The sequence below is a fragment of the Electrophorus electricus genome, chromosome 8 (assembly GCF_041902795.1).
Source record: "Electrophorus electricus isolate QZ-2024a chromosome 8, ASM4190279v1, whole genome shotgun sequence".
NCBI classification, from domain to species: domain Eukaryota; kingdom Metazoa; phylum Chordata; class Actinopteri; order Gymnotiformes; family Gymnotidae; genus Electrophorus; species Electrophorus electricus.
The window spans coordinates 15,937,501-15,956,165 of NC_137504.1; the positions used below are offsets into that span (position 1 = coordinate 15,937,501).

An 18,665-nucleotide genomic window follows, 5' to 3' on the forward strand; every position below is an offset into this window, starting at 1 on the left:
TTGCTATTCTCCTTTCACTTCTCTGATACACAAGCTGTTTTTGTCAACAGAAACTGCTGGGATTTTGTGTGATTCTCTGCAAACCTTTTAAATCTTCATGTGTTTAAAACCCAAGACAATAACTGTATTGGACAGCTAGAAATGGAACATGATATACTTCATGCCAGGCTCTAAGTTATGCTTTCATTTTGCATCTATTTTGCATATACTTCATTTTGCACATCAAATTTGTACCAGCATCCAATGTAGTCATTATTGAATTGTATATCATTCCTGCGCAATACAATCAGCATCTTGTAGAATACCTAGTGAAATTGGACTGTTATGAAGGCCAAAGGCGGTGACCAAGCCTAACAGTTGAGCATGTAAGAAAGCTTTGGGTGGATTACCTATGTCCAGTATAACGAATTCTATCCTTCAGATCTGAAATAAAGCTACATTTATCTCCATTTGAGGCAAAGGCCTAAATATTTAGACAAATATTTGCCTCATTGGCAGGACACACAACTTTGGTACTGCATTCTTCTGCTTTAGTGGCATAACGATTTACAGTAAAGGTCAAGAAATTAATAACAAATTTTCAAAATAGCAATTAATAACAAATTAGCCTTATGGCACAGATTAAACTGCTTCAGTGTGTCATGGTATAGCCCCTCCTCACAAATATCTCCCTGACTGTGTGTGTGTGTGTGTGTTTCTGTATGGCCATGCCCTCCCTGTGTTTCACACCTGCTCCTCATTGTGTATCATTAGTGCGCATGTATATAAGTCTTGTGTTTGAATGTGAATGTTGTCGATGTTTGATCCCAGTTAGCCTGCTAGCCACGTAATTGTCTTTTGTTTTGTGTGGCAGTAAACGTTTTGTTGTGTTTAACATGAACCTCCATACTCCTGGGCAGTCTCGGTACTGAAACAACAGTGGAGAGTACTCCTGGAAAATTTAGAGGGGCCCCTGGGTGTAGTTCAGGGGCGGACTCTGCGGTGTCCTGCAGGCCCCCGATGGACTATGAGAGCTGGTACAAGGGAGTCCAGTATCCAGGTCTGGACTCTGCAGGGTCCTATTACCCCTACTGGGACTACCGGGAGAGCTGCGGGGAGTGTGAACAGAGTGAGGCTTATACGGTCGTCAACTTCCAATCGGACTTGGAGGTCCATCGGGTGGAGAGTCCGGCGATGGAGATGGAGAAGTTCCTCCATAGGGATTCTTCGGATTCGGATTCTTCGGATTCATCTTCTCTTCGGAGATGGATAGCACATGGGTGGATTCCGAGAGCGAAGGGCCTCTGGCGCCCAAGGTACCACTCAAGGCTCCACCCATGAGGCGCTGCTCTGGAACAAGTAGGCTGCTCAGTGGGGCTTGCAGGGAGGCGTCGTCATCAGATGAGGACACCCTCCGCGAAGGCTTGCAGCCCCAGAGCTACAGTGCCTACGTTGAAGCCTCGTAAAGGCAAGAAGGCAGCATCACCAGTGCCCGCCCCTGAGATGGGCAATCAGCTGGTGCGTCTCCGGATATGCGTGCATCGAAGCTGAAGCAGCCGCCACCACACAAACTGGCAAGAGAGGATCGCTTCCAGCCAGGGCGGACTCCGGCCCAGCCAACAATTGGGGGACTGGCTGGGGCTCCTCAAGTTCAAAAGTTCAAAGAGGTTTTATTGTCATTTCAGCTATATACAAGTACACAACACAAACAAGACAATGTTCCTAAAGGTCCATGGTACAACACAAAACAACAGTGCAACAGACAACATGCTACTCAAGTGCAAACAGTCCAATATAGTGCAAAATGTCATAAACATTAAATAAACAATAATAAATACAGGACAGCAAATACAAAATGAGTAGACAGTGCAATTATTTAGTCCAGTACACAGTACTGGGAACATGTAAAGTGAGTTGTGCATAGGAATCAGTGACATGCTATACTGAACATAGCAGTCACTGGTAGCAGCCAGAACAGTTCAGAGTACAGTGCTGGTTTAGTACAGTACTCTAGCAGCAAGTAGGATGATGTGCAAGACTGCAACAGGAGAGCGTAGTTTGTTTGTGTGAGGTTTGACTTCAGCTGTTCTCACGATTCTCTGGAGTGTCTTGTGGTCAAAGGCGGTGCAGTTCCCAATCCAGGTAATGATGCAGCTGCTCAGGATGCTCTCTACAATACCTCTATAGAAGGTAGTGAGGATGGGTGATGGGAGATGGGCTTTCCTCAGCTTCCAAAGGAAGTTAAAAAGGTTGCTGCGGTCCAGGTGAGGTTCTCCACTAAGTGAACACCAAGGAACTTGATGTTCTTGATGATCTCCACTGAGGAGTCGTTGATGGCAAGCGGGGAGTGATCTCGCCTTGCTCTCCTGAATTCAACAACCATTTCTTTTGTCTTGTCAACATTCAGATACAGGTTGTTGACCTTACACTAGCTCACCAGTTCTCGCACCTCCTCTCTGTATGCTGACTCGTTGTCTTTGTGAGACCCACCACGGTCGTGTCATCAGCGAACTTGATGATGTGATTCGAACTGTGCATCGCTGCACAGTCATGACTCAGCAGTGTGAACAGCAGAGGGCTGAGTACACTGCCCTGGGGAGCACCAGTACTCAGTGTGGTCGTGTTGGAAGTACTGCTCCCGATCTGGACTGACTGAGGTCTACCAGTCAAGAAATCCAGGATCCAGTTGCAGAGGGAGGTGTTCAAGCCCAGTAAGATCAACTTTCCAATCAGATGCTGAGGAACAATGGTGTTGAATGCTGAACTGAAGTCTATGAACAGCATTCTTACATAGGTGCCCTTTTTATCCAGATGTGTGAGTGCCAGATGAAGTGTGATAGAGATGGCATCATCTGTAGAGCGGTTGGAGCGGTACACAAACTGCAGAGCGTCCAGAGAAGGAGGAAGCTGGGTCTTGATGTGTCTCATGACGAGTCTCTCAAAGCACTTCATGATGATGGATGTGTGTGCGACGGGACGGTAGTTGTTGAGACACGACACCGTGGGCTTCTTAGATACGGGGACGACGGTGGTGGTCTTGAAGCATGTTGGGACCACGGTGCAGCTCAGAGAGATATTGAAGATGTCTGTCAGGACATCTGCAAGCTGCTCAGCACATTCTCTGAGCACACGACCCAGGATGTTGTCTGGTCCAGCAGCTTTCCGTGGGTTAACTCCACGCAGAGTATGCCTCATATCAATCGCAGTCAAGCACAGCACCTGGTCATTTTGCGGAGGGATGGACTTTTCCGCTACAACGTTGTTCTGTGCTTCACACCATGCATAGAAGTCATTCAGTGCATCTGGGAGGGTGGCATCACTGTCACAGGAAGGTGATATATTCCTGTAGTTAGTAATGGCCTGAATGCCCTCCCATATGCGCCGTGTGTCACCAGTGTCTTTGAAGTGTCCATGGATCCTCTGTGCATGTGCACGCTTTGCTTCCCTGATCGCACGTGACAGTTTGGCTCTTGTTTTCCTGAGAGCCGCTCTGTCACCTGTTCTGAAGGCTGAGTCACGGGTGCTCAGTAGCATGCACACCTCAGCAGTCATCCATGGCTTCTGGTTTGGGCGTGTGGTGATGGTCTTGGAGACAGTAACATCATCAATGCACTTGCTGATGTAGCCAGTCACTGATGCTGTATACTCTTCCAGATTAACAGTGCCACCGTCAGTAGCAGCCTCCTTGAACATGATCCAAGTCATCCGATCAAACAAAACAGTCCTGAAGAGCAGAGATGGCTCCTGCTGGCCAGGTTCTCACCTGCTTCAGAAGTGGTTTTAAGCGTCTGATGATTAGTCTATATGCAGGAATCAACATTACAGATATGTGATCAGAGTATCCGAGGTGGGGGCGGGGCTCCGCCCGGTACGCACCGGGGATGTTTGTGTAAACGAGATCATGTGTTCGCTCCTGTCGTTGCAAAGTTCACATGTTGATGGAATTTAGGCAGTACTGACTTGAAATTTGCGTGGTTGAAGTCTCCGGCGACAATAAACAATCCGTCTGGATGAACGTTCTGCAGTTCACTAATCGTTCCATACAGCTCCTGGAGAGCCTCCCGTGTGTTCGCGCTGGAATGTACAGTGCGATTATAAACACGGAGGTCAATTCCCGCAGTAAATAAAAGGGTCTGCATCTGACGATAGCAAACTCCACCAGCGGTGAGCAGTACTTAACGACAAGCACAGAGTTTTTACACCAGCACTCCTGCTACCTTCCCTAGACTGTTTAATAGTACTTTATGTAGTCCTGTTCTTGTACCTGTCCCGATCACTGTACCTAACCCTGTCTCGATTACTGTACCAGTTGCTTTGTCCCCCTTTGTGTCTGTGCTTGTGCCCATCAGTGTGTCCGTCCCCATGTCTGTTGTCGTCTTGGTCCCTGTCTTCCTCCCCTCTGTCCTGCTCGTGCTGGCCCGTGTGGGGTCGCTAGGTCCTCTGGCCTTGCCATTCAGCGTGGGTTTCGGGGCCGTAGCCCGATAGGCCAAATGTCTCCCTGTGTATCTGTATGTGCTTTCGTCTGTATGACCACGCCCTCCCTGTTTTTCACACCTGCTCCTCATTGTGTATCGTTAGTGTGCATGTATATAAGTCTTGTGTTTGAATGTTGTCGATGTTTTAACCCGGTTATCCTGCTAGCCACATAGTCATCTTTGTTTTGTGTAGCAATAAACATTTCGTTGTGTTTAACATGACTCGTCCCTGCATCCTGCTCTGCCTCCTCGCATCACACAGCAATAGAACAGTAATAAAATCCTCTAAAACTAAACATTGCAGACCAAACAACCCCACACACCAACAAAAACTAAAAAATAAGGGATGAGCCCCCAGTTTGTTACTGCATATGGGTTGTTAATCTTGTCTGAGATAGCAGCAAAAAGACCATAGACAATTTGAAAAGTAAGACAATATTTATGAATGTTTTTCATAGAACTATAAATCAGGAATAGGCTTCATGGTGGGCTTCACACCATAATAATAAAATAAATGTCAAATCAAAATCAAGGAAATGCCCCTTTACCTGTCATAAACAACCAAGAAAAAAGCAACAAATGTCTTCCCTGACTTATTACCTATTCATAACAGGGAATAAAACTATGGGATATAGAAATAGTGGTATTAACCCCAACACTTCCTCAATTTAATGCTAATAAAAGGTCTATACATAAATGCAAAAAAGAAATGCAAAAAAAAAAAAAAAAACCCACTACATTTGACATGGCATTTATTAATTAAACCATAACTCTCAACAAAGTTATGTGGAACAAATGAGCATCAGATTGGGGGAATCCACTTCTGTAGCCAATCATAAACTGGCCCGTATGTGACAGGAATGTCCTATAAGGGGATACAAGTACAAGCTAGAAAATGTATGAATTCAGAGTGTGGGTACACAAAAAAAAAAACCTATAGACAACAGACTGAGCAGAGAAACAACATACACATATAAACATACATCCTGGGACATAACTAAAGCATTGCATTGGTAAAATAAGGAGTGGTGGCATTATATTACACATTAAATACACAATGTATGTTTACACTTATATTCTGTGTTTTTGGGTGTATGGCCACAAAAAGTCAGTGTATACTATTGGGCTGCTTCTGTTTGATTGCTCTTCATTAAATTGACATAGCTACCAGAATACCATCTTGTTTCACACATTCTGTAGATGCATAACAGTAATATTCAAAGTGAAATTGCTAATACAGAATATCTTGCCTGGGATAAGCAATTTTCTATGAAAATGAAAACAATACTACTACTTAAACCGATGAGACAATACTGTTAAAATTTCTTTAAAGTGTAATTTGTGTTTAAAGAATTTAAAGAGCAAAATTAAATACTATAACATTTATAACATTGCCTTGTGCTAATAAAGTACAAAACGCTTTGCAGATTATTCTGTGATTCAGTCTTCACATATTCATAGAGAAAAATGTTAGTGCCATGAGCACTTCCATCATGATCAATCTCAAATGCAGCTTTTCTGAAAGGTTTTGGTTAATGATACTGTGTTGTCTTCATGCTAATTTGATTTTAAATACTTAATTTTGTATTTACAATTATGTATTTTCACTGAATATATGTGTTTTGCCTTAATGTATTTGGTGTCTCTTATTGTGTTTGTGGTTGCTTAACAAAGTTGTGTTCTTTAATGTTGTTAATTTCGGTTTGAAAATAGTACGTTTTCTATAGTTTGTAGGTGTCATGTCAGTATTTGGTCATTCTACCTTAACTTTTTTTAGACTGTCCAGAGAAAACATATAGATGTGTTTTGAATGCTTTGGTGCAGGTAAGTTTTGGCTGTCCTGAGAAGATGGAACCTATCACTAAGGTGTCACACATCCCTGCCAGTCGCTGGGCCCTGTCCTGCAGCCTGTGTAGAGAACACACAGGTACATGTATACAGGTAAGACCCACAGACACACCAGTTAATGGCTTTACTGTTATGAGCACAAGGGCCCTATGTTTTGTGATGCTGAGAATGCAAACAAAAATAAACATTTAAGCAACTGATACAGAATCCCTCATTAACCCAGATTCCCTGGTATATTAATAATTCAGAGAAATCTAAAGTTAGAAAAAATGTTTTAAAAATGTGGGGAAATTGTACTTTAGTGCTGTTTTGTGACTGTAGAGTGAGTGTGTGTGTGTGTGTGTGTAGATTATATATATATAGTTTTCAAGTGGTTTGTGAAAGATTTGCAGTAATAATAAATAAATTGCAATCAGAAGTACATTTTGTATATAATTTGTATAAGGTTTATCAGTTGTCAAGATATACTGTATATGCTACCTCATGTAACTGCTTATGTCTTTATTCAGTGCTCCATGCCTTCCTGCATTGTTGCCTTCCATGTGACCTGCGCCTTTGACCATGGGCTGGAAATGCATACCATCCTTGCAGAAAATGATGAGGTGCGGTTCAAGTCCTACTGCTTGGAGCACAGCAATGTCTCACACATAGATAGGCCTGAATCACGACATACATCAGAGGGGGAACGAGCAATGTTACAGTCAGATCGACTGGACCGTGATCAGACAGAACCGGAAAAGGTCAGCAAGCGTAAACAAAAGCTGCAGGAGCTGGAAGATGAGTTTTACCAGTTAGTAAACCCCAAGAATGTTGCTGACAGCCTTGGTCTGCCAGATATCCATGTAGACTTCCTCTACCAGTTCTGGAAGCTCCGTCGCAGGGCTAACTTCAACCGTCCTGTTGTGACATTGAAGAGAGATGAGGTGGACAACCTGGCCCAACAGGAGCAAGATGTTCTGTACCGCCGCTTAAAGCTCTTTACTCACCTGAGACAGGATCTGGAAAGGGTAAGTCTGGTTGTGTGGCTTTTCTCCAGAGTTTGCTTTACATATTTCTAGGGATAGTATGTGTATTAAAATTAAGTAAGCTATTTGTGCATTTTGATGAATCTCAGGTATTCACACAGTCTAATGAATACACCACATGTATGCATACTGTTATCACAGTATGTCAGCTGTGACATTTTCCTTCTTGCAAGATTTGGCCAGCAGCCATTAACTACAGTCTGAGGTGTATTATTGTTTTGAGTTGGAAGCAGTGACCAATGGGTGAGATTTTAGGTTCATAATGGTAAGACATTAGTTTTACACCATGGCCTCAGTATTTTATTCATTCATCCATCCACACACTTTATTAACTCTGTTATATTGTTGACACTGTCCAAAAGTTTAAGGGCATTTTTAGTTTGATCTCAGCAATTAAAATGCCTGCCTATATTATTTTACTAACGATAATGCAGCCTCGGCTTTGGTTGATAGTTAATATTAAAAAGTTCCATGTTGTATACATTTTTGTAAGCATAAAAAGTAGACATAAAAAGTTTTGTGTTACCAAAACCAGTCTGTTTATTTTTACAAGTTCATTTTCAGTATCAGCTGATTTTAGTGTATTTATTTACAACTACAACCTATGATCTGATTGACTAATGAATTATTTATGCATTAAATTACAAAGGTTCTGAATTACACATTGCTAAATAATGAGTTCTATGCAAGAGTGCATTTAAATAGTTTTGAAGCCTGAGAGAGTAATTAAGATTAATTAAGTCTGCTACGAGTTGTGCCCATCTTGGCCATGATCTTCAATCTCCAGTCAGCAGCTGTGGTGTTGAGCTTGGTGCATAGGTGCATTTGGATTTGGTTGCCAATTATGGGTTGTGGAGATATCTCCCTCAGAACTGTTGTCCTGGCTCCTCATTGATGTAGCATTCTTGTTGTACCTTGTCTATCTCCACTTGTGACAGCAGTTGCTGCCTGCGGATGTTGAAACATTTAGCTACTAGTTGTTTCGGTGTTGGTCTAGATGCTGGGCATCCATAGTTTCCACATCCTCTGCATATGCCCCCTCACACTGGGGTTGCTTGCATAGTAGCATTCCAACAGTCCTCTGTTCTCCACTGCCGTTCGAGTGTCTTGAATTTGTTCCGGCAGCCCACTTTTCATCAGATTGCCCTGGTCCCCCAGTATCTGACGCAGACCTTGTTGACCCAGGTGACATCCGAGCCAGTGTGACTCTTATTTCAACTCTCTTTGTTAGTGAGGTAGACGGGTAGTGTTAAGGTCCTTGCCTAATCTCGCCAATCTTAAAATCTTGCCAAGGGTGGATGTCACACCGGCTCGAGAGGGCGCCACCTCTGGCCATCAGAGGTCGGGGTCACCTGAGTACAGAACACCCTCACCTTTGTCTTCACCTGTAAGCAATTACTTAGAGGTAACATATTTAAGCCACCCTTGTGACATAATCCAGTGGCGTTGTCTTGCCACTATTTAGGTTGCAATTCTGAGCGTTCTCATGTCTGTATTCTTCTTAAATATATCTTAATAATGACAACATGTCTTAATATTAATAATAATAATAATAATAATAATAGTAATTTATAATATAGTCATCTTTATTTTGTAACACATTAAATAATGTTTACATATGAATCAACCTTTTTCCTTTTTGGTTTTTTTTTGGTTTTTTTTGTTTTCTCCATGTTTTTGTTGCTTGCATACCCCGTGAGGAGGGGACGTGATATACAAATTCAGGGCTCATCCCCTTTCTGAGCAGATGACTAGTTGGGACTGATCACCCAATGGGGAGGACGATCATGAAGGGATTGACTGAGAAATAGGGAATCCCAGGAACCAGGGAGAGAACCTTTTTTGGACATACGAAAGTAGCAGGTTGTGTGATTTAATTTAGGAAACCTTTCACATCTTAAACTTTGTAAAAGTGCATTAGAATTTAATAACTCAACTCCTTAAGAAGAGAGTTTCAGAGCTTTGGTCATAATAGCTAAAAGCAAATTCCCCACATTTTAATCATCTTTTGGTGACTCCTAACAGATTAGTCTGATTACCTAAGTTTCTATGTGTAATATACCTAACATTTCCTTGTGTATGCACATAAAGCACTTCAACATTAAAAGCTTAAAAACCAGTAAGGGAATCTTCAAAATCAATTCTGTAAAATACAAGGAACCAGTGTTATAAATGTTTTGCTGTAATATGACCTCTTTTTCCTCTGCATCAATGCACCTGCATTCTGAACTTTCTCTAACTATGTAATAAGAGAAATATAATAAGACTTGCGTGTACATGTAACATGTACATCTGCAAGGGAGAGAATATCCCCTGTTCATGTCATGGATTTTCTTGGAAAGAAAATCTATTAAAACCTATTATAAAAACATTAAATTCATGGCACCTTCCAAAATCCTATAATCCTAAATGCTTTTTTAATTTTGAAGTGTGGTGCTCTGAGCTAAATTTCATAAATTCTTTGTATGTGTATTCTAAGCCTTTCTATTTTTCATTAACTGAGCGGCCTAGGTGTGTTGGCATAGAATGACCCTTGCATGTCACTTATCTGAAGAGTAAAGGGAAAAGATGAGCTGTTATCAGTTTCTTATGTTTTGTGTGTGTGTGTGAAGTCAAGTCAAATTTATTTATATAGTGCTTTTTATAACAAATGTTGTTGCAAAGCAGCTTTTCAACTGTCCGAGTGCAAGCCCTCAGTGAGCAAGCAAAGGGCAGTAGTGGCATGTAAACTCCCCCTACAAGCATGAGGAAGAAACCTTGAGAGGAACCAAGACTCAAAGGGGGGGGGGCCCATGCTCTTTTGGCCAACAACGGTCACCACAATATTAACAATATAGACAATAAAGAGCAGAGTAAATAGTGAAAGAGAAAAATAAATAAATAAATACAAATAAATTGAAAAAATAAGTAATTAATATCTAGCCTGGTTTTCTAGAAGTCCTAGTTTGATCCCGATGGTGTACACATGTCCGAAACCCATCCCACAAGATGGGTGTGTGTGTGTGTGTGTGTATGTGTACATACGTGAGGGCATGCATGTGCTTACGTATACACTTTTGTTTGTGCCTGCACATGGGTGGATTTTTGTGTCTACTTCAGGTCAGGAACCTCTGCTACATGGTCACACGAAGAGAAAAGATGAAGCACAACTTGTGCAACCTACAAGAGAAGATCTTCAATCTGACAATTGAGCTACTAGAGGAGGACCTAGCTGGAGGTATCTATAGACATAAACATATGCTCAATGCCTCAAGATAATCCTCTGGTTCCTCTGCTGCTTACATTGAAGCTACTTGGTTATAAGGCAACTAACTTGATAGCTTTTTTTGAGTGAACTCAACCTAACTTGTTGGGCAGTTAAAAAAAAACATTTCTAGTGGAAGTGGAAATATAAAAAGTGGAAATATGAAATGAAAGTTTGTCAAAAGACAGAAAACAAGAAACATTTAGGTATGTAAAGTATAGAGTATTCTACCAAAAAAATGGGAGGGGGGGAAACCTTTTTCATAATGTACAGTAATATGTCTAAAATACATCTGACATGCATGTCCAAAGATATTTTTGTGAGGACATAGTACTGTGCCAAAAGAGGTTGTGTGAATTGGAATATAAGTAATAGGGCATCACAAATTCAGGTTACTTGTCTTTTTCATTCTGTATAAAAACTGCCATGTTTGAGACAAACTTTGGTCACCAGGAGGCTCTGTGGGGAGCAGTTACCTCTTTTACATATAATTACATGCCTTGTGTTTTACATTTACAGCATTTGGCAGATGCTCTTATCGAGAGTGACTTATAAAAGTGCTTTCTCATTTACTCATAGAATGTATCCTAGTAAGTACAGTAGGTTAGAGTTCAAGATATCATTGAACTGGAATGCTGTAGAAATACAGGGATCTATGCTGATGCCTAGAAATGCTAAACACATATAAGCTCTAGCTCAGACAGTAATAATTGGAATATGTTTGTTATACTGTACTGTACAATAAGTACTAGAGTTTCAGTTACTCGACATAGCTGCAGGATCAGTGGTCATGTAATCAGTGGTATTTACATACCCAAATGGGCAAAAGTCGGGAAATATAGTTCACAACACTGAATTTTATGAACATGCATGTAATGAAAGTCTGATGTTGTCTGCTAAGGCTGTGGCAGTTAAGAAATCAGTTCTACAGCGTAATATTAACTACTGTGCATATGATCGCATGTGTTGTGCCTAATTTATGAATGGACAAAACTGAGTTTAGTTCATATCAACACAGAAATGAGAGTTAAATAAGCCAAACACATTTGCAAATACAATTCATGTTAAAAACTATACTGCTTTCCAGGTATCATGATTTGCCTAAAATCTATGGCTTACTGTTGAAAGTCGATAGGTGCAAAATTATCTTTCAAGACTGTTCATCAAATCACAGACCAGGAGTCTTTATGCTCATTTTCTGCACCATTTAAATACACTGGAGTTAAGCATAGCCTGAAGATGGAGTGAGCATAAATCACTGATGTGATAACATCTTTGTTTAGATTAAAATCTCTAATTTCTCTCTCTCACTCAGTCTCTGTCACCGTCTTTCTCTTTCTCACTCGCGCAGTTTCTGTCTTTCTCACTCAGTTTCTGTCTTTCATTCACTGTCTCTCTGTCTTTATATTTCTTACTCACTCACTCTCTTATTCCAAGTCCATGAGTTATGTTTGATATATGGATTGACCTTTAATTTCCGCTCCATTGTAGAAGAAACCGTGAAAGCTGAGAAAGGATGTCCAAATGGAATCAAGGACAGAGGAAAGGAACAGAGAAAGAGCAGCTCAGAGAATAAGGAGAAATTGAAGTCAAAGGAAAGCTCTCTTGTTAGACAAATCGGTATGTTCTTTTCAATTTAATCACTACTTTCTCAGATTGAAAAAATGGATAATTGAGGGGTTGTATAAGATCAATGTATAATATCATTGCATCATCAAATTCAATGGATGGAACTAGAGATTTGGATGTCAGATTCAAGTTAGCCTAAATCTCTTCCCAGTTGGATTGCAAAATAAATCTATCCCAATTCATTTTCTTAAAAGTCAAAGGGGCCAGCTGTGACTTGAAAGTGTATGTTTTCTAACTAAAATAATTTTAACATTCATAAGAACACAAATCAAGCTGCAAAGGAGTGCATATCCTCCTGGTTCGGTAGAAATAAGGTACGGTAAACTGACTCTTCCTTGACAACTCATCACAGCCACAACTATGGTTTGGATTGAGGATAAATAAATAAATATATGGGTTGCATCTAAACAAAACCGCTATAAGAACTGCCCAGTAGTGTTAAAATCATCTTTAAAGAGAGTGTGTTCAGTGTAATACTCGACCATTTAAAGATGATCTTTGTTTTACAAACAACAAAGTTGTTAATTTACATTTTGGTTACTATAATGCTAAAATTTGAAGCTCTACAGGTAACCTCATTAGGAATACATCACACAAGAGATCTAGCTTCAGATTCCCACGAACTGCTAGATCAAGCTGCTGTGATGAGGAGCAGAATGCCATCTTTGTGTACATTATTGTGCCTAACCCAACCGTCAGTTCTTGAGTTGTCCTCATCTGCTTGTAGTTGTTTAACAGTGTGCTCCATTGAATCTCATATTCTTCAGAACCTTTTTTAACATTTATGGTGTCTGGAACAAGATTTGTCAGTTTCCATGTTTTTTTCAGGGTTGCTAGGGAAAAAAAGAGCTGGGGCTCAAAACAGATGAGTTGCTTTTGAATATCAGAGATAGCCCCCTTGTTCATATAGTGTTATTGCTTTAATCACTACAGAGGTTTATTATGTTCTGGTTGTGTCTGTGTACCCTCCTTAGAGACAAACAGTCTGTTTTTATAGTTTTTATAGTTCAGTAGCTTGAATGTAAGGGTTTGAGGTTTTTCAGATCTGCTTCTCACTAGACAGTTGATGGCCTACTTTAATTCTTAATTATGATGTTCTTAATATGTTGATGCTTTAGTAATAGAAATCATTTAGGTACCCTCTTATAGACTGACCATCTGTATGTCCGTCATGTACTGTCATATCCTTAATTTCTTCAAGATAGTCGTTGCTAAGGCTTTTCACATCTAGACCCATCTGATCTCTGCATTTACCATCCCATTTCCAACAAACCTTCCCTGGAGAAAATGTTTGAGAAAATGAAAGTGATTGCCCAAGAGCTTTTGCTGTTATTTAGGTAGGACTAACAAGCATGAGGTGTTTCATTATGGATAACAAAATGTATATGCTATTTGCCTCGCAGATGTTATGATTCCGCAACATTTGACACCTCCAAGTATTTTATGGACAGCGTTTTAACCAGTGTAGGCAGAGCACACTTTGCTTTCTTTCAATCCTAATTTACTTGCTGGTATTGATATTTTGGCATAATGGAGATTGTTCATATTGTGAAACAAAAGAGTGTTTTGTGTGTTTAGGCTCCCTCTGTGTATATTTGCAGATATTTAATCCACAGAATGCTATGTATAAAAACAGTCCCATAAAGTCCCATATACATTATTTGCCAAAATATATGAGGAACCCTGACCATCACACCTACATGAGCTTGTTAAACATCCCGTTACTAAACCATGGGCATTAATGTAGCGTTTCCCTCACTTTGCAGCTATAACATCCTCCACTCTTTTAGGAAGGATATCCACAAGACTTTGAAGTATGCCTTTGGCCAAAGATAAGACAAAGGAACGTTTGTAAGGCTAGTAATAAGATTAAAAATGGACAAGAGTTATCTTGATCAGAGTCTTCTGCACACAGGCTCACAGACCAGGTTGGCCAAGACCAGCAGTTATTTATTATCATTCTTGTAAAATCTTTGCCAAAAAATGTCCAACTTGTGTAGTAAACCAATTTTTAAGGCATGTTGGCAAATCAAAGTGTGAGCGATTTTTGGTTGGGTTTAAACTACCAAATTCTCCTTGCTTTTACCAAAAACGGAGGACAAGTGCAACCAAGAAATGTGTGATGATATAATTACTGAATTAATCTGATTCCATAGTGTGTTAAGCGGAACACAGCTGCTACCTATTTATGTTGGCCCTATTAGTATGGGTACAGTCTATTTTGTGCCCCAGCATAAGATAAAATCAGGGCACATCCAGGCGTCTTTTTTGTCCTATTTTAATGGACAGCAAAGTTTTCACTCACTAATAAGGTATTATTTGTTTTAAAGATAAACTTTAATAATGAAACAATGTTTCCTCAACCATATCACCATATTACTGAATGTGAAATATTGGTAAATGGAGATTAACCATTTTGAGAAAAATATGACCACTTAGCTAAATACCATCTTAAATCCCTGACCTGGTGGCATGATCTTATACCTCACAACTATGTGTGTCCGGAGATTACCTTTGTTCTCAGAGAGATGAGATTAAACTTTGAGTGAAGCCCAAAACACTGTTTACAACTCATTTTACCTTCAATTTATTTATTTAATCAGAAACGTCCTAGTTGAGGATGAATTCCAGGTCATGTAACATATAGTATTGTAATATTTAGTTAGCTGGACTATTTTCATGTCGTGGTGGTCTTATTTCCCATCATATTTCAAGTGGAACAATATGACATGGTTAGGGAAACAAATTTTATATATTTATTTTATATTTAAGTTTATAGGTCACTAGGGCTGGGTGATATGGACCAAACATTTCTTTATTTTTAGGTTGAATTCATGATATATCTCTGCATTTTCGATGCAGTAAGCTGTATGTTCAGTTGTAAGTTAAATCCTCATGTCAGATGTCACAAGCACTTTAATTATAAAAGACTGATATCAAAATAAAATGCATAATCAGGGTTTAAGGGTTGCTGCACCTGCTTGTTAAACCTGAAAATATTATTTGGTTAAACTGTTTTGGAAAAATCATCAATCAAAAGTGTGAAATCATGTATATGTATATTTATTGTGAAATCATGTATATTTATATTTGTGTATTCTAAAATGCTGATGCAGTTGAATGCATCCCTTATATTTTCAATAATATGTCTGCACTGCAAGCTTATGGAAATTTTAGTAGTGGTGGTTGTAATGTATTACTTGACAGGGTTGCACTGGTTATGCATACGCATGTTTGTGCAGATAGGCTTGAATATTATCCTTGAATATATTTTTACTAAATTTGTTTGCACCACAAAGTCATACCTTAAAGGTGGTATGTAGTTAATATGAATGTGGTTTACAGAGTTGACAATTAATTTAAAGCTCATTCACTCCACATTCATGCTGATCACATTTGCCTCTGCAGGCCTACAAACTTCTCAATTTAAAATATGCCCCTTTTGAGGTGGGTCATCATGCTACAGACTGTAAGCTTAGAACATATTCCCAATACAATATTTCCTAAAGTCTTGTATGGTCCTTTCTTTTAGAGTTTCAGATTCTCCCAAGTACAATTGACATAGTGTCTGTGAACAACATTGTGCACTGCCTTCTTCAGCATTGCATTTAACTGGCTATTATTATCCAGCGTGCCAGAATGACAGGCAGAGAACTTCTATGCCTCTAACATGCCTTCTTACCATAGCATCCCCAGCAATCAACACAGAACATTTGTTTGTGACGAGGATTATCTGGAACCCCCTTCATCTTTTGATTCTGACCCGTGTTCAACCATACTAGGATCATGTGCTTCAAGCACTCTGAAACTGATTCAGTGACAGAAGTGAGGTACAAAGCACCTAAAGGTGCACCCTTATAGACTTCCTCATGTTAATCCAAGCAGCACTGGCACTGAGGTAGGGGTTGCCATAATGCTGCTATATACAATCTGATTTTTCCAGTTTCAACATTAATCGCAGCATTTTTGAATGAAGCTATAAATGACACCAGAGGTGTTGCTAGGGCTTTAGATTTAATTTTAAAAGTTAAGCATAACATTAAAATTGTATCAGGGTAATACTATGCCAGTTGTCTTTACATTTTTGTTTGGAAAGATTCATTAAGCTTACTTGAGGGAAGTGGAGAAGGAGTCATGAATTATTCAACCAAGACGTATACCTTTATCACCAGACACCAGGATTGTTTTACAGAGAAGAGGGCTAACTTTATATCAGTATTTATGTAACATTTAGTTAAACAGCTAGTAGGCTAAGGCTGACGGCCGACAGCATTGTCAGATCTCATGTTCACCAATAGTAAAATGAAATTTTTGCTATCTATGATTAATTAAAAGTCATTTTAGCTTTGCTCATCCCTAAGTAACCTTCAGAAGAAAGTATGTAAAGCATGTGTAATGGCCCGAGTGCCAGAGGGCAAGGAGCAGGACGTACAGAATCGCTCGACGGAGACAGACGTTTATTGATAAACATTCACAACTCTGGCACTCACATATAACACAAGTAGTGAACACAAACACTGGCATTGGTAAAGTGAACAGAGGCACAAACATTAACACGAACAGGATCAATGACTGAAAATAAGGCACACACTAACAAGGGTTTAAATACATACAAATGAGAGAAGACTAAACCGAAGCACGTGTGTGCTTAGCAACATAGGTGTGGTTACAAATGATACACAGACAACAAAGAACTCCCACATCACACGGCGGGCCATACCACGTGACCAGTGGAAGGGGAGCCTTCCTTGACAGCATGTATCCATGTTGTTTATTTTCAGGCTTGCGCTTGGTGAGGGTAGTCTAAAGGGAGGGGCCTGAGCTTGGCAGATACTGTAGTATAACTTTTAAAATGTTAGTAGTGCTAAAGCACATTGTTTTAATAAATCTGAGATGGGGGAAAAAATAATAATTCAGGGTATTGAATGAAAACCCCAAAGGCCAACCCCTAATGACATCTGAATGAGACTACTCACACTGAGCTATAAATACATACATACATACGTTTTGTGAGGCAAAAGTACCATTTTTGTTTTTAAAAGTTACAAATGAACTGAATATCACACCAATCAAGTAAACCAGTAGAACCATGAGTAAACCAGATAAAGATCTAATATTCATATTGTGGAGAAATTATTGTGCTTTTTTTGTATTCAAAAAACCAACAGAAATAAGACAAACCATTTTTAATCTGCAAAAATTTTAAATATAAAAATATTTTAAAATGTGGTACCACTGGGACAGTGTTTAATATCAAATAAAAAAGGAATGGACACAATGAGAAGGATTATGAGAATGGAAGAATATTGTGCAGTTAAACACAAGAATTGTTTACAATTTGCAAGTATACTGTCTCAATAAGAATTATCAAACAACATTTCCATGTCAGTAAGCAAATTGAAAAGGTTGCAAGAAAAAGCAACTGCTGTTGCAGAGGAACAAACTGAAGTAGCATGAGTTTGCCAGACCCAGTTGGCACCCTGACACTAACTCTGGTTGGTATGGTCACCCAACATGACTTTTTTTGGATCCATTCAGCACAGGTGTTTTTGGCATATATAGAGGGATGCATACAACAAACAGAGCATCATATGTCCTCTTAAACAGGGTTTCTCAACCTTTGGGCCCGTGAAGTACCCTCTAGTGGTCCGCAGGTCCATCCGCAGGGCCATTAACGGCATTTTAAGCACTAAATCATGAAAATATGTGAAAGAATTTAGTATAAGTAAAAATTGAGAGAACAATCATGTTCAAACTATTATATTAGTTAGAACATTATATAAACATTAATAATAAACAATAATAAAAAAATATATTGCAGAAGTAACTCAAGGCAAATTACAGGAAATAACCTACTACCAGGGTTATTGTTTGCTTTACTTGTGTGGGGACCCAAACACTTTCTGAAATGACCGTTTTGTTCCCATCACTTCTTAAATGTGTACTAGTATAGAAATAGATTTGCATTTCCGTTTCATCTGAATAGTGTTGTTATAGTCAAAACATATTATGTTCTTAATGATAGAATCAGAAAATATTTGTCACATATTTTACACTATGTGATGCTGAGATAAACATGGCACAACTGACATTCCATGAAACAAACAATCGATTTTTAATCAAAACAAATATAAAACAATTGTACTGCAAATATATTTTAAACCACAGTGCTAATGTGGCCATAAAACTTCAGCAACCTCTTCCTTTCAGACCCAGTGCTGATATCTTTTCAGTGAATGTGTGTCCAAGGACCTGATATCTTAAAGAGAATATGAGTTTGAAGGGTACCCACTCTGGGACATGCACACACCTTGTTAGCCTAATAAGCCTTTGAATAAGAAGTAAATGGGCATCGTTGAGATAGTTGAGGTTGTAGCCCTGTTTTGGGGGTGGGGGAGCAAATCTGCTTTAAACATAGTGCCATGCCTTCATGTAAAAATTGCCTGGGGGTTTCAGTTATGCCCC

The 18,665-nt window shown here is 39.5% G+C and overlaps 1 protein-coding gene across 32 annotated transcripts in view; it reads left to right on the forward strand.

Annotated features, from left to right (window-relative positions):
- jade2 (jade family PHD finger 2) overlaps positions 1-18,665 on the forward strand; it is an 80,016-nt gene that overhangs the window by 54,406 nt on the left and 6,945 nt on the right. For 30 of the 32 annotated variants that reach the window (XM_081719131.1, XM_027008342.3, XM_081719129.1 and 27 more), the window contains 4 exons: positions 6,279-6,395; positions 6,812-7,309; positions 10,427-10,544; positions 12,063-12,191. In XM_081719131.1, the coding sequence (XP_081575257.1) occupies positions 6,279-6,395; positions 6,812-7,309; positions 10,427-10,544; positions 12,063-12,191 (862 nt within the window). Of the gene's footprint in view, positions 1-6,278; positions 6,396-6,811; positions 7,310-10,426; positions 10,545-12,062; positions 12,192-13,966; positions 18,651-18,665 lie in introns of those variants that run through there. The other 2 variants (XM_027008362.3, XM_027008349.3) reach the window with 2 other exon arrangements.